Below are 26,515 nucleotides of genomic sequence, written 5' to 3'. Positions count from 1 at the left end.
GCATACCTTGTATACCCTCTACCGTAAACATGATTGTACAAGGCGGATCTTGGGTGTTATTACATGTATGCGGGCATCCGAGGGCGTCATCATGTAGGTCTCTGTGAGGGCAACGAGTCTGCAAAGTCTCATCCTGATCAGATTAGGCATTTTCAAATTAGAGCATTTTTAAGGCCTCACTTTTAACCCATCTTTAGTATTAATCTTTATTATTAAGGTTAATAAAATTGAAGGGTTTAAGTGGCCAGCCCATTTGTATAAAAGGCCACCCTCATTTGGACATTAATCAGAGAGAGCTCTAGCGTTAACTCTTGCGCTGCTCCTCTCTCTCATCTGCCAGCATTTTCCCTGCAGCACCCCTCCCTTGGGCTAGCGTTTTCTGCAGTACCCAGTGGCTGGCATGCACCTTGCGTTTTCTGCAAGACATCCTCATCGTCAACGTCACCATTCCTCCCCATTGCTGCCTGCACATTCAGCTCTGTTTTCAGCCTCTTTCCATCGCGGAGATCTGATCCTTTGCTCTCCCGGAAGCAGCCTAAACTCAGCCCCATTGCAGCTAGCCATCGGAGCATCGAATCGATCGCGAGGGAAGTATTCAGTTTGCTGTAATTCTCTGCATTTTTCAACTGTTTGCTGTCCAGCAATCAAAACAGTCCATTTTCAGCCCATTTCGACATCCTATAATCATCATACATCATCGGGAAAATCTTCCCAACATTGTACATTCATTGTTTGCAGTAATAAAGCAATTACCATTCCAATTCTCGGAGTGGGGGGCCCTGAGAGGGTGGTTGGGACCCCATCAGTGTGTCGTGTCCTTCTCTATCTCTATCTCTCTCATCTTCTCTTCTCTCATTCAAGCAACACCTCTTATCTAATTCCGGGCTAAGTAACCCCATCTCAATCAAAATTAAGGTTGTGTTTTTACATGGTAAGGCATAAATCCGCTTTATCCTACAACATATCTTCCGCTGCACCTTACACCAACCAAATCCACACTCAACTCCTCAGTATAATCGACATTTCTCTCAATGTCATAAGCTCTACAAACGCTATTAGCGTCCGGCCTATTTGAAAAAATATATTTGCTTGACGATCTTTTGATCTATTGGACAAAACAGGAAAATCTACGAAGTCTATCAAACGAGCTCGTATCGTCGTGCCTATGAGACGTAGCCTGTGACTTACTCCATAATCCAGTTATCAAGATCTATAAGAGTTAGAGCAATTTCTCTTAACTGTTTCATATTTCGTGCCATCGCCAAAATGATTAGATACACATTTATGAGGGTAGATACGGAGATCCTCAGGACAGGGTAGGGGAGGAATTGACAAATGTGTTTTTAGGGGAGGGAATCGGGATCGTTATTAGGGGAGGAAATATCCAAAAAAGTCACCCCTTATTTAGGCATTTACACATTGCATGACGGAGAGAGAGAGAGAGAGAGAGAGAGAGAGAGAGAGAGAGAGAGAGAGAGAGAGAGAGAGAGAGAGAGAGAGAGAGAGAGAGAGAGAGAGAAATGAAATGTTATATTAACGTCTTCAAAAGGCCAAAGTGACCTATGAGACCAGAAAGTTACAATGCGGTGTATCTGATACAAAGTCAGATTAACAAAATAAATTAAACTAGGATAACAAAATATAAATACTGCGGGATCCTAAACTAAGCAGGACAATGTGAAGACAATATGGGAGGGGAGTAGAGATCCATCTTCATCTACACTCTGGACGACGAAAAAGTATGGCTTGAATCCTTTGCCGTAGCCTCCTTCGAAATTGTGTAGCTCCTCTCCTCCCTCGGGGTCGTCTAGATCTCCCTAGCTCCAATGCTCGGTCTATGAGAATGCCAGTAGTGCGGGTAGACCTCTCCACCGTCGCTGGTTGCTCCTCTGTCTGTTCTTCTGGGTGTACAGTATCTAGTGTAAAGAAATCTGTGATCTGTCTCTGGGGATGTCTCTCTTCACCTCTCCTCAGTAAGGTTCCTCTATGCTTGTGTAACTCAAGTAGATAAAGCCCAAGACATCTTTGATCCTCGTAACTCATGACCCTAGATAGAGGCCCAAAACCTTCTCTGAATAGACAGTGAAAACAACCTCGTATCTCATAGTATACTGTGCAAGGACATATGTAATGTACTTCTGTCTCTGGCTCTAGATGGCATAAGCGGCATATTCTGTTATCTGCCGGTGTCCCTCTGAATCTGTCAATCTCAATCTCGAGCTGATGTGAGGACGTGCGTATCTGGCCAATGGCACAACGCAAACCATGCGAAAGATGCGTGTCCATATAGCTAGGTCGAATCACAAACCCATCCCCCGTGAGGTGGAGAAGATGCTCTCTATAGAAAGCCATCTTTGTGCCCAACTCTTGTAACGGCTCTATCCATGTCCTTCTCGTGTCCAGTTGGATCAAATCCTGACGGATGAGTCTATTAATCTCTACCCGTGTCAAAGACCTCAAGGGTGCCTGAAGAGAGTATTTAAAAGGAGGCAACCTATCCATGGTGAAACCATGTGTCTGAAACCATGATGTCATCTGAACATACCAGCATGATGTGTCCCCATTAAAAGCTAATTGTCTGGAGGACTCTAGAGCCACCCTGGCATATCTGTCTCTGGTAGTATCCCATAGACTGTGTACAAAGGAGACTGATCTTGTGAGCGCCTCAATCTCCATAGGGGGGGCAGCTAATTCCGCTCGAATGATATCATGCAGTAAAGAAACCTTGGCTCTAATCAGCCGAGAGATCATAGATACCAGGGGCTTCTCCATACGCCTCCACCCATCCTGGCCTATAGAAGGTCCCCAAACCTGCACCCCATATAACATAGTAGAGGCTATCAAAGTATCAAAGAGCCATAACTTTGTCCTAGGTTCCTGGAACTGAACTTGTGAACACATCCTCTCCATTCCTCCCAGAGCCGCACCGGCTCTAGTTAGTCTAGTCTCTGCTGCTCTTCTCAAAGAAAATCTCGGCCCCGTGAAGACTACCCCCAGGTAAGTGTATGCATCTGTATACTCCACAATCTCCTGACCATATTTGAAAGTAGGTACTGATCTCCTGACCCATTGCAGTGTGGTGTTAAACACCATAACCTTTGTTTTACCTAGGTTTACACCCAGGCCACTATCCTTTGCAAAACTGCGTAGTGCGTCCAGATGTCGTTGCATACCTTCTGGTGAGTCAGATATCAGTACAATATCATTAGCATAAAGCAACAATGGGATCCACGTCCCTGCCAGCTGGGCACCCCTGTCACCCTTTCTGTCAATGTAATCAGACACCTCATCCACATACATACCGAATAGAGTAGGAGACAATGGGCAACCTTGTTTCACTCCAATAGTAGAGTGAACTAAATCAGATACCCCTTCTGGAGTGCGTACATGTCCCACCACTGATTTGTACAAAGCCATTATCCCCCAAATTACCTCTATGGGCACCCCCATCTCTTGGAGTCTGCGCATCAATCGAGCCCTTGGTACCATGTCAAATGCGTTGCGAAAATCCACAAAGCTACAATAGATCCGTCTCCCATGTGCTCTGCCCTCCTCAATGATGGCCCTGAGTGTCAGAATATGATCAAGAGTGGAGAAACCCCTCCTGAAGCCGCCCTGACCCTTTGCTCGTACACCCTCGCCCTCTGCCTAGCTACTCAAGTGTTGCTCCAGAATAGATGCATACAGTCGTGCCAATGTGTGTCCAACCATAATAGTGCGGTAATTCCCAGGCTCTGTAGGGTCACCAGCCTTGAAGATGGGCACAATATTAGACAACCTCCAGGTCTCAGGTAATCCCTCAAACATGGCACGATTGAACAACACTGCGAGAACCTCCATCAGCATATCCTTGGCATGTATAAAGTGCTCCGCTACTAGACCGTCATGATCATATGCCTTCCCGGTCCTCATCCTGTCGATGGCCCTTCGTACCATCTCAGGTGTAAAGAAAGTGCTTGTAGTTGGGCAAGGCTTGGTAGGGTCTGGAAGGGGTTCCTGTCCCGGAACCGTATATAATGATGTCGCATATTGGCCCCACATATCAGGTGAAGTAATCACTAGGGGAGGAGAGTGCTCATGGAAGAGTCGCCATGCCTCTCCGGAGTCCCTACTCAAGAACATCTGATATAAGTCTCGCTCCATCTGAGCTAGGTAAGCTCGCTTCTTCCGTCGCACAAGGCGTCGGAAAGCAATCCGAGACTGTTTGTAAGTGATGACTCCTAACAGAAGATCCCTCTGAAGCTGTGCCCTCATCTCTTTGCATTCCTCATCATACCAACTATTCTGTGGCATGCTCCCAGCATGTCGTCTCTTACCCGGTTGAGTGTGTGGATATGCCACTGATGCAACCCCATGCAATGTCTCAGTCAGTATATTGGTGCACTCCTCCACTGAGAGGCCTGTACCATTTCTGCCAGCTGTGCCTTCCAATAGACGGTCCCAGATCTCCTCTGTATAAACGAAATCAGTCTCTGGTGTAAATGTATAGCGGGTGTGTGACCTGCCTCCTGGTGTCTGGGTTGTACTATACTGAAATTTAACGGACAGTGTCAATAGAGCATGATCTACTGCTATGCCCACTGGCCTGGCTCCCACTGTGAAATCCTGAATGTAGGGGATAAAGCTCGGTTGTGTCATAACATAATCTACTGTACTGGCCCCATGTCTATGTGGAAAGCATGTGAAACCGGCTGCTCCAGGAGAGAACACAGACCAACAAACTGTCAATCCGAGGACGTAGCTGACCCGACTAGGGCATGGAGGCAATCTCTAGGTTGTCAACCCTGAGCTAGACACGAACAACACTCTACAGTCACTAATCCTACCACAACACTACCATAAAGCAAAGAAACAGACAACGCATCCTACGAAACACTACAAGCTCGAAACAGTCTCAAATCATATCGGAATGACTCGAAATCGGAGGGTAAGACTCACAAGGACATATCCTATGTGGCCAAACACCTAAACCCTAAAAAACATAACTGTAAGACCTCTAATCGCTGTCACGATAGACTCAAAACAGCAATTTCCAAAGTGTTCGGAACTGATCTACAAAGACATCAGAACGGATGTCGTTTGAGGTACTTACGACCAAATATAGCTCGTAGCAGGCGGGCTCGCGATGTGGTCCTCGGCTTGCATTGCTTGCGTCGACGCGGAGAGCTCCTCGATGCCAACACGCTCCTACTCTCATATCTGCAATGTGATTAGTGTGCGCGACGGTGTGTGTGCGTGAAGCTCACTACTGTGTGCTGCAGAGAGAGAGAGAGAGAGAGAGAGAGAGAGAGAGAGAGAGAGAGAGAGAGAGAGAGAGAGAGAGAGAGAGAGAGAGAGAGCTTGAAGCGTTCTTGTCGTTGAGAATGCTTGAGAGCACCTTCCACCTTCTCATGATTCCCTACTTCTCTTGATTCGACGAGGTCGAGACCGAGCACTCCATTACCAAGCTTGATTCCTTTTCCTTTGCCAAGGCGAGAGAGAGAGAGCTTCCGCCATTGGAATTTTGAAAACATGGACTTGTAGCCACTACAAATTAACTTTTCCCTATAAAGAGCAATCAAAACAAAATCCTCCAATGTAGGTTTGTTCAAAGGGCGTTTAACCTCTTAGTAGCCGCTTTGTACCCTAAGCATCTATTGAAGCCTACAAATACCACTAATATACATTCAAGATACATTTGATATACTTATATACATTACACTTGCGATATCCCATGCAAAACAAGGCTTGGATATGAGAGGTCAATCTCTCTCAGCTTGGCTGAAGCATTTAAATGCTCCATTCTAGGAGGTGGTGTTTCTCTCCCGCAGGAACCTCTTGCTTCTAGATGGACATGTGAGCCACAATAGCTCAAATGGTGGTTGGAGAGGCCAAAGATTTTTTTAATTTTTTTTTTTTTGGGGGGGGGGGGGGGGGGGGGGGGGTGGTGTGGGGGTGGTAGACATCATCAACACACATAGGGCCATATAGTAATTTTCATTTCCATCATGGAATTAGGTACAAAGCTCATGTTCTGGTGATTCAATCTTAAACAAGTATACTTGCATACTAATATACATAACCTAATATACTTACAAACTATTATACATATACTAATACCACTAATATACATTCAATATACTTATATACTAAGATACTTGCATTGACTGGTGCATTGATTGTGGGATACCCAACAGGGGCATAATTTTGAAAAGGACTAGATGTTTTCCTACTTTTGACTACTCTAGTCTGCATTGCCTAAATTGGTGCCTCTGAGGAAGACCACATCTAGGTACAAAATACTGAGAGGGTACAAACACAAATAGACAGAAGAGAAGCCAAATGCAATGGTATGGGGTACTATTGTCTATGTTATGGCTTCTCTTCTCTTCTTCACTAACCTTATTTGCCAAGTACTTTTGTCCTTTGGTTCCTTCTCTCTTCTTGTGCCCGCATGAGGATACTCTTATATTTTTGTACCTAGGTACCATCTCTCTCTAATTGTTCCGGCACAAGGGTACTACTATATTTTGCCTTCCTCATGTTGATCCAATAACTACCATGTGGTCCGACACAAATGGACATCCTATTAAGCAAGATCTCATGTTTCTTTTAGTCTTCAAGAAAGGGCATTGATCTTTTTCATACTAGAGGGAAGATTGATGAAGATACACCACCTAGTGAAATGGTTTCCTTACTTTACGTTCCAAAAGTATAATGGTGCATCATAATATACATTCCAATATGCACCAAAATAAAAATATAGCATTGCAATCATTTGTGACCCTCACAATCTATTGTACGTTGTATTCTACTCTCACACCAAAAAAACACCAAACAGTCTATTGTATCCTCATACCATTGCATTTTGCTTCTATTGTCTTGGTTTTGTTTGTACCCTATTAGCATTTTATACCATTTTGCTGGCACAAGTAGAGAGGAGCAAGAGGAAAGTAGTACCATTGTTCTCTAAGGGTACTATCATCTTTTGCATTCCTTGCCTCTATATTTGTGTGTGCATTCGTGATTTACGCTGGCAGATTTTGGGCATCACTTTTGGACCATATGCTTTTGAGTTTGAAGGCTGTTCATGTAAACTGCTTTTGGGGCCTAGGGCCTTTAAATATGAGCCCATGGGCTCATTCTCTGGCATGCTTCTGGACAAAGGTGCAGAGTCTGGAGTAACGGCTTGTACTGTGTTGATGCAATATAAAGAAATACCGAAAGGGGGGACCAAGGTTTGGGGCCTATACTCTCTGGGATGGAATTCCGCCACTCCGTGTTGCGTGTCGTGTCTCTCTTTCAATTCAGCTGTTATTGAAGTGCTAAAAATCTGTTCAATTTGTTCTTTTCCATTGGCCCATCTTGTGACAGTGGTATTAGAGCATCAGGCGTGTGCTTTTCTGAAAGCGTACCGGTCCTACAAAAGAGCAAACAGAGCAAAGCAGAGACTACTGGAATTTTATTTGAAGTATCTTCGGGTCCGGACTTATTAGCCACTCCCACCCTTCATACATCGCGCATCGGGTGCGCTCCCGTCTTCACCGCTCATGTCTTATAGGGCATAAGCCAAAAATATTTCTTGCAAGAGAAGGATCCAAGATTTGTTTCGAATCAGTGTTTTTCTCAAAAGCAGTGCCATGCAGATGTTGATGTCTATAGCTACCAAGCCGCACACTCCAAGGACTTGACAAGCTTTCAAGAAAATTTTTGCCCGAAGTTATATGGTTTCTGACATCTTCCTTCAGAGTGCAACTTCTGGCAGAGGGGGTTATTGTGAAATGCTTGCCATGGAAACCCTAGCAGATTACAACTTGAAATTTTTGGACATCTCTCACCAAGTGTCTCTTCTCGAGCTGATAACCTTGGAAGTCGGGTGTGATTGTTATGTCTTCTGACGACCATCGCCGCAAGAGGAACACTGTTTGTCCAAGAGCTGATGGACCATGCTGTGGTTGTCTACGACCTTATGAAAGGAACCTAACCCTAATTTTTAATGCAGTTTTCAGGATGGAAAGTCAGGCGACTTTTTGAGCTCGGCTGATGTCGAGATTGCTTTTTTACTTGTTTGGTGATCCTATTTGGAATTTGTTTGAAATGGATGGTATCTGTTTTGAACCGGTTTTGGTGCCGATTTAAAATGTTTGACTCTGGTTTTAATACTGGTTTCATTAATTGGTGATTTTTACTCCCGGGTGGAGTGAGAAATGCTATTTTGCTATTGTTTTAACCTCAGAACGACGCAGACGGGATGTCTGGGGAACGTTTCGTTGTATGCTAGAAAACCTCCGAACGACGGAAAGGGATGTGTGGGGAGTGTTTGGTTGTATGCTTGAAAAATATTGTTGTTGTGATTCCCGGCCCGGACCTGGATGGTTATGCGGGAGGAGTATTAAGAAAACCTCCGAACGACGCAGACGGGATGTGTGGGAAGCGTTTGGTTGTATGCCTGAAAAATATTGTTGTTGTGATTCCCAACCCGGACCTGGATGGTTATGCGAGTGGTTACTCTCAACACCTACAAACGACGCAAGCTGTGGGCTAGGGGGCGTTTGGTTGTAAAAGGCCTCTTTATCTCCTGGCCCGGACCTTTTTAGGGTATGCGGGAGGAGTGATGAGGGAGTCATTGAATATCTCCCGGCCCGGACCTTGTTAGGTTATATGGAAGGAGTGTTCATCGGCGACTTTATGTTTCTATGTCTTGTGAGATGCATATGTGCGCATTTGTGTTGCATTGTGATGTGCCAACCACTGAATATTCCTAATTGAATGAGATTGCCTGTGTATGTAATTTTAGTGCATCAAGACACCCGTGCAAGATCAGTGCGGTCTTGGTGTGATGGCTAATTTTACTACGTTGGACTATCAAGAGTTCCGATTTGCGCGATAGGAGAAGTCAACTCTTTAACAAAAGAGCCGAAAGGAGAAGCCAACTCCTTCACAAAAGAGCCGAAAGGAGAAGCCAAATCCTTGATCAAACAAGCCGAAAGGACAAGCCAACTCCTTAACAAAAGAGTCGAAAGAAGAAGCCAACTCCTTGATCATAAGGAGAAGCCAACCCTCTAACAAAAAAAAAAGCAAACTGATTGTTTCTCAGAATGACTCTCGGAAATTTTTGAGCTACCTTGAGTTGTTTTGTAGATATGTTGTAATCGCGGACGATTACTTTCTTTCAAGAAGGGGGGGATGTCACAAACTGCTGAAGTGTCAAGTCACTGAAGAACAGAGCCAACCTTCAGATCACGGCCGAGGAGCCTAAACCCTAAGAAGCAGAAGCAGTTGAAGGAGATGACCTGGCAGCTGTACGAATTCGCGGAATTCACGCTGACATGTTGTACGGAAACCCGGATTTCGCGTTGGACTGCTGACGTGGCAGACTGTACGGATCTCCGCAATTTGCGTTGACATGATGGCGTGGCTAACGGTATGGATTTTCGCGTTTTGCACTGATTGATGACGTGGTAGCCGTACAGATTTCCATGATTTATGCTGGCAGCTTTTGGGCATCGCTTTTGGACCAGATGCTTTTGAGTTTGAAGGCTTTTAATGTAGACTGCTTTTGGGGCCTAGGGCCTTTAAATATGAGGCCATGGGCTCATTCTCTGGCATGCTTTTGGACGAAGGTGTAGAGTCTGGAGTATCGGCTTGTATTGTGTTGATGCAATATAAAGAAATACTCCCCGATGATGCACATTTTTGTTCTTTATTTCTTGTATTGTGTTGATGCAATATAAAGAAATACTCCCCGATGATGCACAATTACAGATATTGCAGATATTACAAAGGGGATTGTCCTTTAGGTCGTTTTTATGCACATCTTCTGCTTAAAACAAAAATTAATCTACTTTTGCAATAAACAAGAACTTGTCCACGGCCTCAATCCCAAGATCTCAAACACATCAAAGGTGGAGAGAGCTAGCAGGGAGTGAGGAAGATGAAGAGAAGAAGATAAATCTCTACGAGAAAAAAGTAGTCTCTTTGTTTTCTACCTACGTGCTTGTATGTGTGTCTGTGTATGAGAGCTCTCTTCTTAACCCAAACTAAGTTATAGTAGTATGGTTGTGATGGTTTGATACTTGGTAGTACTTGGTAAACTACCATGAGCTTCCTATATAACTCCATATACTTTATAAGACTTTCATACTTTTTATCAATAATGTTTTACACTTCTACAGACTTCCATTCACTTCTTATAAGAGGCTTTCATAAACTCCATATAGACTTTTATACACATTCTATAGACTTCCAAGATTTTCTATAAACATCAAGGATTTGGCTTTCCTTGCAGCTCTTTTGTGAAGGAGTTCGCTTCTCCTTTCAGCTCTTTTGTTAAGGAGTTGGCTTCTCCTTTCGCGCAGAATGGAACTCTTGATAGTCCGGCATAGTAAAATTAGCCATCACACCCAGACTGCACTTATCTTGCACGGGTGTCTTGATGCACTAAATTACATACCCAGGCAATATCATCCAATTAGGAATATTCAGTGGTTGGCACATCACAATGCAACACAAATGCTCACATATGCATGTTACAAGACATAGAAACATAAAGTCGCCGATGAACACTCCTCGTGCATAACCTAACAAGGTCCGGGCCAAGAGATATTCAACGACTCCTAAATCACTCCTCCCGCATAACTTAAAAAGGTCCGGGTTGGGAGATATAGAGGCCTTTTACAACCAAACGCCCACCAGTCCGTAGCCTCCGTCGTTTGGAGGTGCTGAGAGTAACCACTGCTCAGACTTCTTAATACTCCTCCCGCATAACCATCGAGGTCCGGGCCGGGAATCACAACAACAATATTTTTCATGCATACAATCAAACGCTCCCCATACATCCCGTCTGCGTCGTTTCGGAGGTATTCTAGCATACAACGAAACGCTTCCCAGGCATCCCGTCTGCGTCATTCGGAGGTTCAAACAATACCAAAACAGCATTTCTTACTCCACCCTTGAGTAAAAATCACCAATTAATGAAACCAATATTAAAACCAGAGTCAAACATTTCAAATCGGCACCAAAACAGGTTCAAAGCAGATACCATCCATTTCAAACAAATTCCAAATAGGATCACCAAACAAGTTCAAATAGAACTCAAACTTACAAAAGCAATCTCGACATAAGCCGAGCTCAAAAAGTCCACTGACTTCCCATCCTGAAACTAGGGTTAGGTTCTTTCTATAAGGTCGTAGACAACCACAGCATGGTCCATTAGCTCTTGGACAAACAGTGTTCCTCTTGCAGCGATGGTCGTCCGAAGACATAGCAATCACACCCGAATTCCAAGGTTATCAGCTCGAGAAGAGACACCTGGTGAGAGATGTCCAAAAATTTCAAGTCGTAATCTGCTAGGGTTTCCATGGCAAGCATTTCAAGATACCCCATTCTGCTAGAAGTTGCGCTCCGAAGGAAGATGTTAGAAACCATATAACTTCGGGCAAAATTTTCTTGAAAGCTTGCCAAGTCCTTGGAGTGTGTGGCTTGGTAGCTACAGACATCAACATCTGCATGGCACTGCTTTTGAGAAAAACAGTGACTTGAAACAAATCTTGGAGCCTTCTCTTGCAAGTGATCTTTTTGGCTTATGCCTTGTAAGACATGAGCAGTGCGCCCGATGCGCGATGTATGAAGAGTGGGAGTGGCTAATAAGTCCGGACCTGGAGATACTCCAAATAAAATTCCAATAGTCTCTGATTTGCTCTATTTTCTCTTTTGTAGGACCGGTACGCTTTCAGAAAAGCACATGCCTGATGCTCTGATACCACTGTCACAAGACGGGCACCACGTGCCAACGGAAAAGAACAAACTAAACAGACTTTTAGCACTTCAATAACAGTTGAACTGAAAGAGAGAGACGACATGCGACACAGTGGCGGAGTTCCACCCCAGAGAGTATTGGCCTCAAACCTTGGTCCCCCTTTCGGTATTTCTTTATACTGCATCAACACAGTACAAGCCGGTACTCCAGACTCTGCACCTTCGATCAGAAGCATGCCAGAGAATGAGCCCATGGGCTCATATCTAAAGGCGCTAGGCCCCAAAATCAATTTACATGAAAAGCCTTCAAACTCAAAAGCATATGGTCCAAAAGCGATGCCTCAAAAGCTGTCAGCGTAAATCACGGAAATCCATACAGCTGCCATGTCAGCAGTCAACGCAAAACGCGAAAATCGGGTACAGTCTGCCACGTCATTATGTCAGTGCAAATTGCGGAGATCCGAACAGTTTGCCATGTCAGCAGTCCAGTGCGAAATCCAAGTTTTCCGTACAGCATGTCAACGTGAATTCCGCGAATCCGTACAACTGCTAGGACATCTCCTTATGCTGCTTCTGCTTCTTAGGGTTAAGGCCCCTCGGTCGTGATCTGAAGGTTTGCTCTGTTCTTCAATGACTTGACACGTCAGCAGTTTGTGACACCTAGCATTGAAATCCCCCAAGATAATAATATCACCATTCTTGGAAAACTCCCATATATCATCATCCAAAATAGAGAAGGGGGACTGTCCTCTAGGTGATGCATATACTGACGTACTAGGAGGGAAATAGCAAATAGCGATGTAGAGGTATCTGCCTGTCTCTGCCTTCAGTCTCACCCACATTTACCTAGCATGCTCATCCCACCGAGCTATATGTATCAGAGGCTATAGCTCCTCCTTGATTAAGATTGTCACTCCTTATGAACCTTGTCCTCTGTGTTGTGATTGAGTCTCTTGTTTGCAATATGTCTCCCATCTATATCCGCTCACATGTGGCTTGGACTGCCCCGGGGCGTGATGCGTCTCAGAGTAGAAAGTGATGTCTCTCCATGTGCCTCAAAGGCCCCTACATCAAGGCGCAAAGATCCATTACAATTCCATGTAGCCACTCTGAGTGTGGTCCCACAGGTCTCGCGCCGTCATGTGGGGCCCTTCTCCAGAATAACCACTTATCCATCCCTGTAGAAGGCCACTTTGCCCTTCTCTCGGGCTGTCATTATCTTGGGCATAACTTCTTTCATATGAGCAAGCCGTGAGAGTGCGAGGTCATCTCCAAGGAATATGCCCGTTTTCTTTAGTGTAGAATGCTTCTTCAAGAAGTCCTCCTTTGCCTCCATGGATGGGAAGCGCATGATTAGAGCTCTTTCTTTTGAAGTCTCCCCATTTCCTTCTGTCTTCTTCCCTACCCTCCATGCCTTTGTATGAGTAGCCTCACTACCCATCATGCGAAGAAGTTCTTTGACTTCCCCTTCCACATCATCTTGGTCTTTTAGACCAGTAGTCTTCCTTCGTTGCTCTTCTTCTAAAGTCATGTTGATGATTGTAGGAGTGGGGTTAGCTGTGGTTTCTTTCCTTTCCCTTTCTTAGCGACTTCTATCCATTTCTCGGCCTCATCCGCCTTCATTTGTGTCTTCGTGATCACATTCACCCACTAAGACGTCTTTGCCACATTCTGTTTCTCTTCCTCTTTGATCATCCGTACCTGTTCCTTGATGACCTTGATTTTCTCTATCACCGAGGGTTGGAATTTACCTTCCTCTAGTCCACTGCTTGCTCTATCAGCAAGCTCTCGCTTGAGAGCTGAGACCTCTTCTTTGAGTGCTTGTGAGTCCGCCTTAGGTGCTTGTATCTCTGCATGAAGGTCCTCTTTCTCCTCTTCCATTGCGTGCCTTCGTTGAGGAACATTTGAAGAAGGTTGGCCTTCTCCTTCCATCTCTGCTTTCCATTCCTTCATCTCCCTTTCCACTTGTGTTATCCGCTTGTTTGTAAGCATGAAGATTGCCTTCGTACTGGACTTGCAAACTGGTGAAGCGCTCATGACCTCCATCATAACGGCCCCTGCTGCGTAGGCCCTCAATTCTGCTTGTGTTTAGTAACATTGTTGAATATTGATGGGGCTCTGCTGCTCAAACCCACACTGGGTAAACAGAATGTGACAGTTGGAGCAGTGGAGCGATGGCTGATGCTAAGAGCTCCACGCGATGGGCTGGCGCTAGATGCGTAAGGGGCTGAACTGCTGTCCCACGCCAGAGTTGCTGCGAAGTGTGAGAGAGCTGGTGAAGTTCCACGGGATGGCTGGTTGGAGCACCTTACGCAGAGAGAGAGAGAGAGAGAGAGAGAGAGAGAGAGAGAGAGAGAGAGAGAGAGAGAGAGAGAGAGAGAGAGAGAGAGAAATGAAAATGAAATGAAATGTTATATTAACGTCTTCAAAAGGCCAGAATGACCTATGAGACCAAACTGATACAAAGTGGTGAATCTGTTACAATGTCTGGGTACCTTAGTACTAAAGTACTAGGTGTGAAAAGTGTGAAAGTGAATGTGAAAAACTAAATACAAGGTATTAAATAAACTTCTTAGGAGCATTCTGGGTGTCTGGCTAGAATGCTTCTAATCCTTTGTTGTAGTCTCCTCGGGTGAAGTGTGCTTTTGCCTCTTGGTCGTGGTCGTCTCGATTTCCTAAGCTCAATCGCTCTGTCAATTAGGGTGCCTTTGGTATGAATGTGGGTACTCCTTTGTGTTGGCTGCTGGCCTCTTGCTTCCCCTTCCACTCCTGCTTCTCTCGATCCGAAGAAATCTGTGATCTGCCTCTGAGGCTGTAGTGCTCTTTGTCTTCTCATTAGATTATCCCTGTGCCGATGTAGTTCTAGTAGGTACAAGCCTAAGCATCTTTGATCTTGGTATTGCATGATTCTATCTAGAGGTCCAAAGCCTTCTTTAAAGAGGCAATGAAAACGCCCACGTATCTCGTAGTATACTGTGCAGTGGCATATGTAGTGTAATTTTGTCTCCGGCTCCATTCCGCATAACTTGCAAATCCTGCTTTCAGGTGGGATTCCCCTAAATCTGCCAAATTCAATTTCCAACTGGTGTGAGGATGTATGAATCTGACCAATAGCACATCTCAAACCATGAGACAGGTGGGTATCCATGTAACTCGGGCGAATCACAAATCCATCTTCAGATAGTTGTAGGAAGTTTTCTTTGTAGTCGGCCATCTTCGTGCCCAATTCTTGTGTAGGGTCTACCCATGTCCTCTTAGTATCCAACTGTATAAGATCCTGTCGGATGATCTTATTAATCTCCGTTCGTGTAATTGCCAGTGATGGAGCCTCAAGGGAGTATTGGAAGGGGGGTAATCTTTCCATACTGAACCCGTGTCTTTGAAACCACGAGGACAGTTGCGCATACCAGCATGATGTATCCCCTTTCATTGCCAATTGCCGAGAGGATTCGAGGGCAGTCTAGTATATCGGCAGTTATTTGTATCCCACAAACCATGCATAAAGGACATTGATCTGGTAAGAGCTTCAATTTCTATCGGAGGGGCCGCTAGTTCCGCTCGGGTAATCGCGTGTGGTACGGAGGCCTTGGCTCTAATCATTCGGGAAATCATAGATACCAAAGGTCTCTCCATTGACTTCCAATTATCCTGATCCACAGATGGTCCCCAAATCTGGACCCCATAAAGCATAGCCGAAGCCACCATAGTATCAAAGAGCCAAAGTTTTGTTCGTGGTTCCTGAAACTGCACTTGTGAAAACATCCTCTCCAACCCTCCCAAGGCCGCAGAGGCTCTAGATAATCTAGCATCCGCTGCTTTCTTAAGAGTAAACTTCGGTCCTGCAAATACCACCCCAAGGTATGTGTATGCATCTGTGTACTCTACTGTATCCTGGCCATATGCAACTGTAGGTGCCGATCTCCGAACCCACTGCGGTGTGGTGTTAAACACCATAACTTTGGTTTTACCCAAGTTTACCGACAGTCCACTGTCCTCCGCGAATTTATGTAAAGCATCCAGCTGCCTCTGCATTCCATCTGGTGATTCTGCTATCAATACAATATCATCTGCATACAACAGCAAAGGGATCCATGACCCTGCAAGTTGAGCACCTCTGTCACCTTCTCTCTCAATGTAATCTGATACCTCATCTATGTACATACCAAATAAAGTAGGGGACAGTGGGCATCCCTGCTTTACTCCAACGGTGGAATGAACAACGTCGGAATCCCCTTCTGGAGTACGTACATAACCAGTTACTGATCCGTATAAGGCCATGATCCCCCAAATAATCTCTTTGGGGACCCCTAACTCTTGCATCCTACGCATCAATCTGGCCCTTGGTACTGTATCAAAAGCTTTCCGAAAATCCACAAAGCAACAATACATCCTTCTCCCGTTTGCTCTTCCTTCCTCAATAATGGCTCTGAGCGTAAGAATATGATCTAAAGTGGAATAACCCCTTCTGAATCTAGCTTGTCCTGTTGCCCTTATGCCCTCATTCTCTGCCCATCTACTCAATTTTTGTTCAAGAATGGATGCGTACAGGGTCAAAGTGTGACCTACCATAATGGTACGGTAGTTCCTAGGTATCATAGGATCCCCTGACTTGAAAATAGGTACGATAGTAGATAATTTCCAAGATTCAGGGAATCCTTCACACATGACCCGATTAAACAAACGAGCAAGGACTTCTGAAAGTAGATCCCTGGCATGGATTAGATGTTCTGCTACTAAACCCTCATGATCATATGCTCTTCTTGTCTTCATCTTATCAATGGCTTTTTCCACCATATCCGTCGTAAAGAAAGTACTAGTAACAGGGCATGGCTCTAGCGGATCTGGTAATGGAGGCTGTCCAGATACCATATATAATGATGTTACATATTGACCCCAGATCTCAGGAGAAGTGATCGTCGGAGGTGGTGAGTGCTCATGAAATAAGCGCCAGGCCTCATGTGAGTCCTGACTCAAGAAGAGCTGATATAAATCCTTTTCTAGTTTGGCTAAAAATGCCCTTTTCTTGCGACGTACTATACGCCGAAGAGCAATCCGAGACTGCTTATATGTGATGATCCCAAGTGTAAGCTCTTTCTGGACTTGGGTTCTCGTCTCTCTGCATTCCTCATCATACCAACTGTTTTGAGGCGTGTTCCCAGATCCTCTCTTCTGATCAGGTTGAGTATGTGGGTATGCCTCTTGTGCTGCTCCATGTAGTATCTCTGTTAATTGAGAAGTAATCTCCTCTACAGTATATATTGGCTCGGCTTCCCACATCCTATTATAGATCTTTTCCACATAGACTGAATCAGTTTCTGGCGTGAAAGTATATCTTGTGTGTGTCTTCTTCCTTTGTACTTGACAGGCATTGTATTGGAAGGAGATTGATAAGGTCAATAGAGCATGATCCACTACAATCCCAACGGGCCTGGGTCCCACCTTAAAGTCCTTGATACTAGAAATAAAGCTTGGTGAAGTCATGACATAATCCACTGTACTGGCCCCATGCCTGTGCGGGAAGCGTGTGAATCCCCCAGATAACGGGAAATTCTCTAGACCATTAAGTATGGCCAAACCATGTATAGTTGCCATCTCCATGAGATGTCTCCCATATTCAGTGTGTTCTTTATCTTGTGAGTTTCTAGTAAGCCCTCTCTGTGATAAATCCACTTCTCTGAGCATTTCCTCAGAAGTATCATAGAATACTGCTTGAGAGTTGGCCGTTCTGGCATTAAAGTCTCCTAAGAGAACGATGTCTCCATCTCTAGAGAACTCCCATATGTCATTATTCAATATGGAGAAAGGGGATTGTCCTTTAGGTGAGGAGTAGACTGAGGTACTCGGAGGGAAGTAGCATATAGCGATATATAGAAATCTACCTGTCTCGGCTCTCATTCTCACCCACATATACCTTGCTTGCTCATCTTTCCTGATAATCTGTAGTAGTGGTTTCAACTCCTCTTTAAATAAGACTGCTACTCCTCCTGAACCCTGGCTACCCTGTAGAGATCTCTTGTCTGGTCGACCAGCTGCTTCCCATAAATAACACTTCACATGTGGCATACGCTGTCCTGGTATCTGGTGTGTCTCTGAGTAGAAAACTATGTCTCTGTCCCTAAAGCTGTCTTCAAAGGCACCTACATCTAGCCTATATGATCCATTACAATTCCACGCCCCTTTTCGGAGCGTCGCCCCATACATCTCCCACCGTCATGATGAGCGCTTTTCGAGAACCACTACTTTCCCTCCTCTATAAAAGGCGATTTTCCCCTTTTCTCTTGCTGCCCTGATCTCTGGCATCAACTCTTGCATGTGTGCCACTTGTGCCAATGTAAGGTCATCTCCCAGGAAAATACCGGTTTTCTTAAGAGTGGGCCTCTTCTTTAGAAATTCTTTCCTTATTTCTATATTCGGGAAGCGGAGAATAAGTGCCCTATCCTTTATGTTTCCCTTCTCATCGGTTCCTTTCTTGCCCACTCTCCATGCACTTGTGTGAGTGGGTTCTGTGATGCCCATGCGTTGTATCAGTTCCTTCACTTCTTCATCTACATTCTCTTTGTCTTTGACTCCTGTGACCCGCACATGCAGAGCCCGAGTCTTCCTTTTCTGCTCTTCCTCAATGGTCATATTAATGATGGTGGAGGTAGGTGTGGTCTCGGGCATCTGGGCCTTACCTTTCTTCGCATCCTCAATCCATTTCTCTGCTTCATCAACCTTTTCTTGTGTCTTAAAAAGACGTTCCGTCCATGAAGATGCCGTTTTCGATTTCTGTTCATCTCCTTCCCGTAGAGCTTTCATCTGATCCTTCATGTCCTCGAGCTCCTTCAGCACCGAAAGTTGGTCGTCTCCCTTCTCCTTAGTTGCAGATTTGCAAGCCGCAAGTTCTCCTTTTAGCTCCTCGATTATTGCAACTTTTTACCCCATTTGCTTTTCCATATTTGTTCTCCATGCTTCAAAACTTGCTGATGCCTCATCGAGTTTCTTTTGCATAACGCATTCTGTTACATTTACTTCGGCCTTGATTAGGTTTCGTAATTCCGTTTTTAAGATTTGAATCTCCTCATTCTGTATCCCCCGGATCTCTCTCCTTAGTTCTCTCATCATGTCTCCATACATGGAGTTCCTGTAGCTCTCAGCGCTTGCGTGCATTTCCTTCCTGATGTCATCTCTCATGTAGTTTAGCTTTGATTTGAGCATCACCTGGACCTTCTCCATCATTAGTTCATCATGTATCTTGGCCGTTTTCCCCACTCGTAATGATCCTGGTGATAGTGCAGTATCTCTGTTTCTCCGCTTGAAAGTAGCCGTTGTTTTTTTTGGGGTGGTGTAGCTATCTACACCTGGCCCTTCCTCTTCGGTAGGCGGATCCATCAAACCCAGGCCCCAAATGTGGGGTAGGGTACTAGGGTGGGGGACTGAGGAGAGAGAGAGAGAGAGAGAGAGAGAGAGAGAGAGAGAGAGAGAGATGAAATGTTATATTAACGTCTTCAAAAGGCCAAAATGACCTATGAGACCAATCTGTTACAAAATGGTGAATCTAATACCATGTCTGGGTACAAAAGAACTAGATACTACTACTAGAATCCATCCTCATCTGCACTCTGGATATCAAGAGTACGGCTCGAATCCTCTGATGTAGTCTCCGTCTATGCTGTGTAGCCCCTCTCCTCAATCGTGGCCGTCTGGATCTCTGTAGCTCCAGTGCTCGGTCGATGAGAGTGCCGGTAGTAGCCGAATCAGTGTGGGCCGAGCTCTCCAATGATGACTGCTCCTGTGGCTGTCCCATATCTAGTAAAAAGAAATTTGTTATCTGTCTCTGGGACTGTCTCTCTCAGAGAGAGAAAGAGAGAGCTCCACCCCTGTCCGAATTGCTCGTGCTCGCCTTCAGACCTGCGCGAACTTCAGCACCTGCGCGCCACTGAAACCTTCGCGAGCTGGTCATCTAGAGCATTTTGCGCGGGCTCTTTGCAACAGGTGGCTGTCAACGCTGCAGTTTGTTCAAAACTGATGCTAGATGCTGATGCAATGGCTCACTGCTGAGAATGTTGATGCTATGCTGTGGGTACTACTGCTGATGATGCTGGTCTGCTATGCTGAGGGTACTGCTGCCGCCAACGCTAGGGATGATGTGCAGAAAACGTTAGGGCTGAATTCTCCCAACGCTGGAACTGCATCAATTCAACGCTGGGCTCGTCCACGGAGGTCAGATATGACCTATGGGACCAAAAATAGAGCATTACAACAATTTATGAGTGAAGGTGTCAGATACTTATCAGTTAAGAACTGAGAGTCCATTGGGAGGGTAAAAGAAAAGAATAGAACCCAAGGGGGGTCAGGTGAGGGGGAGCCAATTTGGGAGTTAGAAACTCGTGGTTGATGGCTTTTCCGCCTCGGTAGACAACCCATTTACCTTGTTTGCGGGCTTCATTCTTGAGTTCACTTGCTTTAGCCTTGAGTTGATTTTTCGTCAGTTCCTTGGCAATCCGAAGATTTTTCCCCTTGAGGAGGCAAGATTGGTGTAGCAGCTTCATCCTCTCTTCTGTTTCCTTGAAAGTGAGGATACAATGCTTAAGTGGCACATACCGATTTGTGTCGTTGATCCAAGAGACGGCTTTGGGCCATGACCGTCTCAATGAGGGAGGCTTCTACTTTGTGTGCTTTTCCAAGCAGAGCTTGCCTCTCTATTGCCTTCATATCCTCAAGCTTACGCAAGCGTCGCTTGAGTTCTTCATTCTCCCCAATGAGTTCTTGAATCTGAGTTTAGAGGAATCTTAGCTTAGAGCTTCGAGGGTTGTAATCCGTGCAGAGCGTCTCCCATGTCTCGCCCTTCCTCCGCTTGCGATTGTGGAGAGGTTGTTGGATTGGTGCTTTGATAGTCCAAGCTACTCCTCCTTTGGTTTTTATGCACTCACTGCTTCCAATGCATATCGCTTGCTCATTCTCCTACGCTAGATGTGAGGGCCTGGTAATGAGTGATGGCGTTAGCACAAACCTATGTATTTTAGAGAAGACTTGGAAGTGCAAATTGCCTCCCAAATAAAGGTGTTGTCTCACAAATGCGCTTCTTGTTGTGGCCCTGCTAGCCTGCCAGCACATTGCTTCTTCTTTATGTTGCTATTGCTGCCAACATATCGAGTCAGCTCCTCCATGATCTGGCGTTGCTGTCATACTTGAGATATGGTAAGTGAGGTTACACAACGATTATAATACCTTTTTGGATGACTATTCTGGATTTTTGGCCAATTGAATCCACCAATGCCTTGGTACAATCACTTTCTTGCTTGGGTGCAGTTTTGGGCCTTTTGGGCTATTTATCGTACACACAATCATTTTCAGCAGGCTTCTAGCCGTGGCAGAAGTTCTTTAGCTTTAACATACCCATACTTCCGTGCTCAGTTCCTTCAGTCTCTTCGTGAATGTTTCATTTGGGAGATGTTTCCTTCAGCAGTTTGAGGTCTTCTATGATTGTTTCTAGTCTTCTTGCATGGATCCAGTCATTTCCGGTGATTATGCCTCGTATATTATCGTAATTAATGGAAATTCAGGTTCATAAGAAAATAAGTGTGTGTGTATTGTATAAAAAAAATAAGCGTGTGTTTTTTGTATGTGTGTGTTCTGTGCGCACATATGTTGCTACCTCACCAGTTGCACAGTCTTATGGAAAATGTTGCTCTTAGGCTTCATCTAGTTGTATTCCTCTAAAAATTCAGTAGAGTAATAGTCAGGAGGTACTGCAATAAGCGCTGTATTTCAAAACTTTTGAGCTGTCTGGGATTGAACTCTATAATATAAACTGGAATTTGTAAGCAAAAAATAATTAATCAAGCTGCACCTTTTAGTCACTCATGGTGTACGCCCTCTTGTCTTTCCAAGGATTCTGACCACAAAGAAACTCCAAAAGATCACTTTGGCAGACATCAAAATGAGGGTCTTGATTTTGACATTGAAGCAGGAGTTTGTGATGACGATTCTGGAGATAAGCATGGTGGATTACTGGAATTTTACCCAAAGGTGTGTTTGTCTGTTAAACTGCTTTTCTTGGCTAAAGCCTGGCTGAAATTTTCGAGTGAACTCTTTGAGGCACAAGTTGTGGAGGGGCATTCTATTTGCTAAGCCTTACTTCTAGTTTTTTTTGTGTCGGAAAAGGACACGCATGCCTGTGAAAATTACCTAGTGTTCAGCTTAACAGGAAAAATCATTGCTTTCTGGTTGATAGGTGCATGCCATCCAGATGGACTTGGACAAGATACAGGACCTTCTCAGCCAGCTGCAGGTCTGGTTTTGATCCACCTGCTTAGGCCAGGTGCGATTTTGTACAAAAGCATGCAATCATTGAATTGGCTCAGGTTGACTTGGGACTTGCTAAGGATATCATTCACTATACATGCAGGAGGAAAATGAGGTCTCCAAAACTCTTTCACAACCTGCTGCTGTTAAAGGTAAACATATAGGAGCAAATACTTACTATATAAACACTTCTGTTTATGCAATTTAGTGTTATTAGTGTCCCGTTACACAGCTTTTTTGATAGCCAGATTTCAATCAAGACTTTGGTTTTGCCTTTCTTGACTTTGCATTCATACTGGTATCATTCATTTTCAGACGTTTTTTTAATCCTTCATCAATCATGAATCATTTTGTGTGTTATGGTGTAAGTCTCTTCAGTACTGCATATTGTCATGATTATCTGTGAAATTATCTTTCAGATTTTGGGAAAAATTCGGGTTGTGTATCGTTCACCTCAAGGCTTGAAATAATACTTGATTTACACTGCCATACTCGTTTTGAGTTTGATATTTGATTGGCATATGGAAAAACTATGGTGTGTCTGTTTGCAGAGATGAAAAAAACAATGGAGGCTCATGTAGATGAAGTTATCAAAATAACAAGAATTGTGAAAGAAAAACTAGAGAAGTTGGATAAAGAAGTAAAATCTCTCAAACTTAGAATTTTTGTACATTGTTCTTAATGTCAGGATCTGCCTAAGTGTTTAATGTGCCAGAAATGCATACAGGAGTATTGAAAGATTGTTGTGTGCTCTGTGAAGCCTTACTTAGAACTACTGTCTCTGCAGAATATTGTGAACCGAAAAAAAACTGGTTGTGAAGAAGGCACCAGTGTTGATCGCTCTAGAGTTTCTCTGACTTTGTAAGGTTCTTTTATTGTCACTAACTGTATTTCAATTAACATTGGCAATTTTCAAAAGCCTGAACCGATAATTGTTTCTGGTCTGAAACAGATCTTTGAAAAGAAAGTTGCAAAACCTTTTAAAGGATTTTCAGGTCAGCTGGTATCTTTTCTTCTTCAGATGATATAATGCCAAAAAGCACTATGTATGATGTGATACTGGGATGACATCATTCTGTAAGACATGTAGGGGCGACACATACTTTCTCTCTTGGTTCTTGACCCTGTGATCTAATATCTGCAAAAGACTCTGCATGCTAAGAGTCCCCACAAACTGTTCTAGAGTCCACAACTGGTATTACAAACCGAATACCTGCCAGAAGGTCAATGTTAGCCATGCATCAGTACTGAACCCAATCAATGCATAAGCATAGTGAAATGAAATGAAATGTTATATTAACGTATTCAAAAGGCCAAAATGACCTATGAGACCAATCTGTTACAAATTAGTGAATCTGATACCGTGTCTGGGTACAGAAGAACTAGAACAAAAATACTACTACCATCCTCATCTGCACTCTGGATGTCGAGAGAGTATGTTGTGAGAGAAACATATCATATAGCTCTGTTTGCCACAGGGGTGCCATGACCATAGGCACAGTCCTCTCCCAAAGAAGAACTGAAATGCACACCCCATTTCCATGAAACTTGGTACCAGAAGCTGGTGCCTCGAAAGTGTGAGATGCTCCAATAAAGACTTTACCATAATTCTGCCCATAAGCATAAGGTGATTTGTGCACTTGCACCACTATGCCAAGCAGCTGTTTGTACAGATCTTGACACAATTTATTTACGAGGTCTATGAGCTCTTGCGACATGAAGCTCTTGTGACGGTCTATGATGTAGCAAGTTTCCATTTTACGAGGTCTATGAGCTCTTGCGACATGAAGCTCTTGTGACGGTCTATGATGTAGCAAGTTTCCATTTCTCAAAGCATTTTCAGTGCATAAAACGTCGAGTGTTGGACATGTTGATCAACAATTGAGCTAATCCTAAAGACCCAAAGCTTTAGTGATGTTTTTTGCGGTCTAAGTACCAGAATTCTGTGTACCATGCTCTAAAGTGCCCTCACTCTACAAGATAAGATGGAAGAAATAAGCATAACATAACAAAATCACAAGATCTTCAACCATCAAGTTCACAAAAGACATAAGCACTCAGAAGAACGATAATGGAGATGTAACAGGCATCACACTTAGTTCCAGACCAAGGCTAGTTACTCAGTTACAAGGGGGGGGGGGGTTCAGTACCGCAGAACATTGTACAACACTCTCAAAGACAATTGAATACTTTAGCCGTCCACAGGTTCCTCACCACTAATGCACTTACTGTCCTACTGACGGTCAGTCAAGCACTGGGAAGCACTACTGTGCTGAAGCGATTGATTCAAATCAAACACAATGGCAGTAGGCCCTCTGAGGACATTCTTGAGGTGGGTCCTAGACTGATGTTGTGCTTTGAGTTCCTACAGTACCCGCCTCAATTTTTCCACCATGTCTTGTTGAGAGGACTCGTCTTGCTTGATAGCATTAAGTGAAGACTTTTCTTCTTCCAAAGCTCGTTGCAGCTTGAGCGCCTCGAGTTCCTTATGCAACGAAACCAAAGAATCAGAGGCATCTTCTAGAAAGACCGTGGCTGGCATTATGGCATAGCTCCAAAGAGGTCTTTGAAGAGTTTGCTAGCCGCTTCTGTCTTTGTGGCTGCAACAATAAATTCATCTAAAGTGGAGTCTGGTTTGAGGTATTCTCTACATTCTGTTGAGATGCCTTGGAGTTCATCATAAAATCTCCAAGTTGCTGAGGCAGTTTGGCTTTATCTTCAATTTGATCCATAACCACTTTTTCCACTAAGCTCTCCATGCTAGCATCATCAACAGGTATCTCCACCAAAGCCTTGGTCCTTGTCATCAATTCTGCAACAGTCTCCCCTGGTTGTAGTACGAGGTTTTCCCACTCATCGAGAGCTTGTTGTTGATAGTCCCCATGATGGAAGGCAACACAAAAAGCCCTTTCTGGTGTGTTCGAGTCTGCAAAATGGTTCTTCGTATAACAGACTTGGACACTCCAAGTCGAGATTCTACCATGACACCACAAGAATACACTTCAAAACAGTTCACAATTCACAATTGATTCGACACTGCCCGGTGGAGCTCCGTGCCTAGATATATTGGCCCCAAAGACTAGCGCCCCTTTCGGTATTTCTTTTCATATTAATCTGTTGCAAAAGTACAAACGAGTGGGAGGCTCTCACTCTCAGACTCTGCGTCCAGATGCTCTAAGAAGTGGGAGGCCTGCCCACTCATTTAAAGGGTTTGCAAGGGATGCTAAAAGCAGAGCCCCAAAAGATTCAAAATCAAAAGCTATCTCAAAAATAAAGCATAGCCATTCTTCTCACAAGGCCTCTTAGGAAAATAAAGCAAAAGCTTTCTTTCTCTTGCCAATTGCGTAGCCAAAAAGCTGGGCCAAAACTGTCGTAAACTGTACCGCAAAAAACGGACGTCCGTACAACTTGCCACGTGTCAGCAGTTCCGCGTTTTTCGGGGCATGTCCGTACAGTGCAGCCATGTCATTATCCAACGGATTTTTCGGGGGTTGTCCATGCTGGGAGGGTGTGTGTATACAGGGCAACCACGTCACGAGTTTGTGACATACCCCCTATTGATTACGCCATCGATTACGCCTGCAAAACCGACAAAAGCCATAAATTGTCATAGCAGACACTGACTGTTAGTACCTACGCACTAGGAACACATGTACCAATTGACAGTCACATCACATGACATCACAGGACATCACTTGACATCACAGGACATCACATGACAAATCACATTCAACATTCATTCGGATCTTAGACCGTGATTTATCGGCAATGCAATTAGCAATCGCATCTAGATCACTCAGGACCTCAGAGACGCCCGATTGACTAATCCCTATTGCAACCATGTCTATTGAGATCATTCAAACCAAAATGCTGCAGTCATTTCGTCTATCAGTTCCTGCACTTAAACAACTCAGTATCATATTTTCCAAAATTCCATTTCATAAAGTCATACAGCAGAATACTGTCAGCTCTCAGTACCCGTGAAGCTCAAAGAAACATCAATGACTCTAGTATCAAAAATCGAGGCATCTGTTGACAAAGGAGCGAAGTAACTCCCCTCTTGTGCAAACCCACTGCATCAGATATCCGGCCAAGCTGAATTCGGGGTTCCATTTGGAATAGACTATGCTAAACCAAAAGCTTCAAGGTAAAGTTTCACAATCTAAGGAGTATCTGCTAGGTCCTCCTCCTCCATCCACTTCGCATCCAATGTAGGATAGTTCTTGAATTTAACCAAGAACCGCCTTCTCACTTTACCCTTAATCTTTCTGTCCTTATATGCCAATATCTGTTCTGGAACAAGGATCTCCTCGTTTTCTTCCACTTCGGGTTGCTGATCAGGCTCCCCATCTTCGGGCACATCGCCTTTAAAAGGCTTCAAGAGACTCACATGAAATGCATTGTGAATCCTCCAAGTTCCGGGCAGCTTCAGTCGGAAGGAGACATCATTTATCTTTTCGAAGATCTGGAAAGGTCCGTAGTATTGCATACT

General features: G+C 44.3%; 1 protein-coding gene and 1 pseudogene across 1 annotated transcript in view; one reads left to right on the top strand and one right to left on the bottom strand.

Annotated features, from left to right (window-relative positions):
• Nucleotides 1–26,515, top strand: part of LOC147442130 (syntaxin-132-like) — an 87,961-nt gene that overhangs the window by 48,142 nt on the left and 13,304 nt on the right. Inside the window, exons 4-9 of the mRNA XM_086528419.1 lie at nt 21,610–21,747; nt 21,953–22,009; nt 22,127–22,175; nt 22,575–22,663; nt 22,811–22,884; nt 22,976–23,018. Coding sequence (XP_086384545.1) covers nt 21,610–21,747; nt 21,953–22,009; nt 22,127–22,175; nt 22,575–22,663; nt 22,811–22,884; nt 22,976–23,018 — 450 coding nt within the window. The remainder of the gene's footprint in view (nt 1–21,609; nt 21,748–21,952; nt 22,010–22,126; nt 22,176–22,574; nt 22,664–22,810; nt 22,885–22,975; nt 23,019–26,515) is intronic.
• LOC147442131 (uncharacterized) lies at nt 1,515–19,107 on the bottom strand (annotated as a pseudogene).

This window comes from Adiantum capillus-veneris, chromosome 14 (assembly GCF_014529385.1).
Source record: "Adiantum capillus-veneris isolate H3 chromosome 14, ASM1452938v2, whole genome shotgun sequence".
NCBI lineage: Eukaryota > Viridiplantae > Streptophyta > Polypodiopsida > Polypodiales > Pteridaceae > Adiantum > Adiantum capillus-veneris.
The sequence above is the reverse complement of the archived record's forward strand: the minus strand, read 5'-3'. Positions and strand labels throughout refer to the sequence as shown.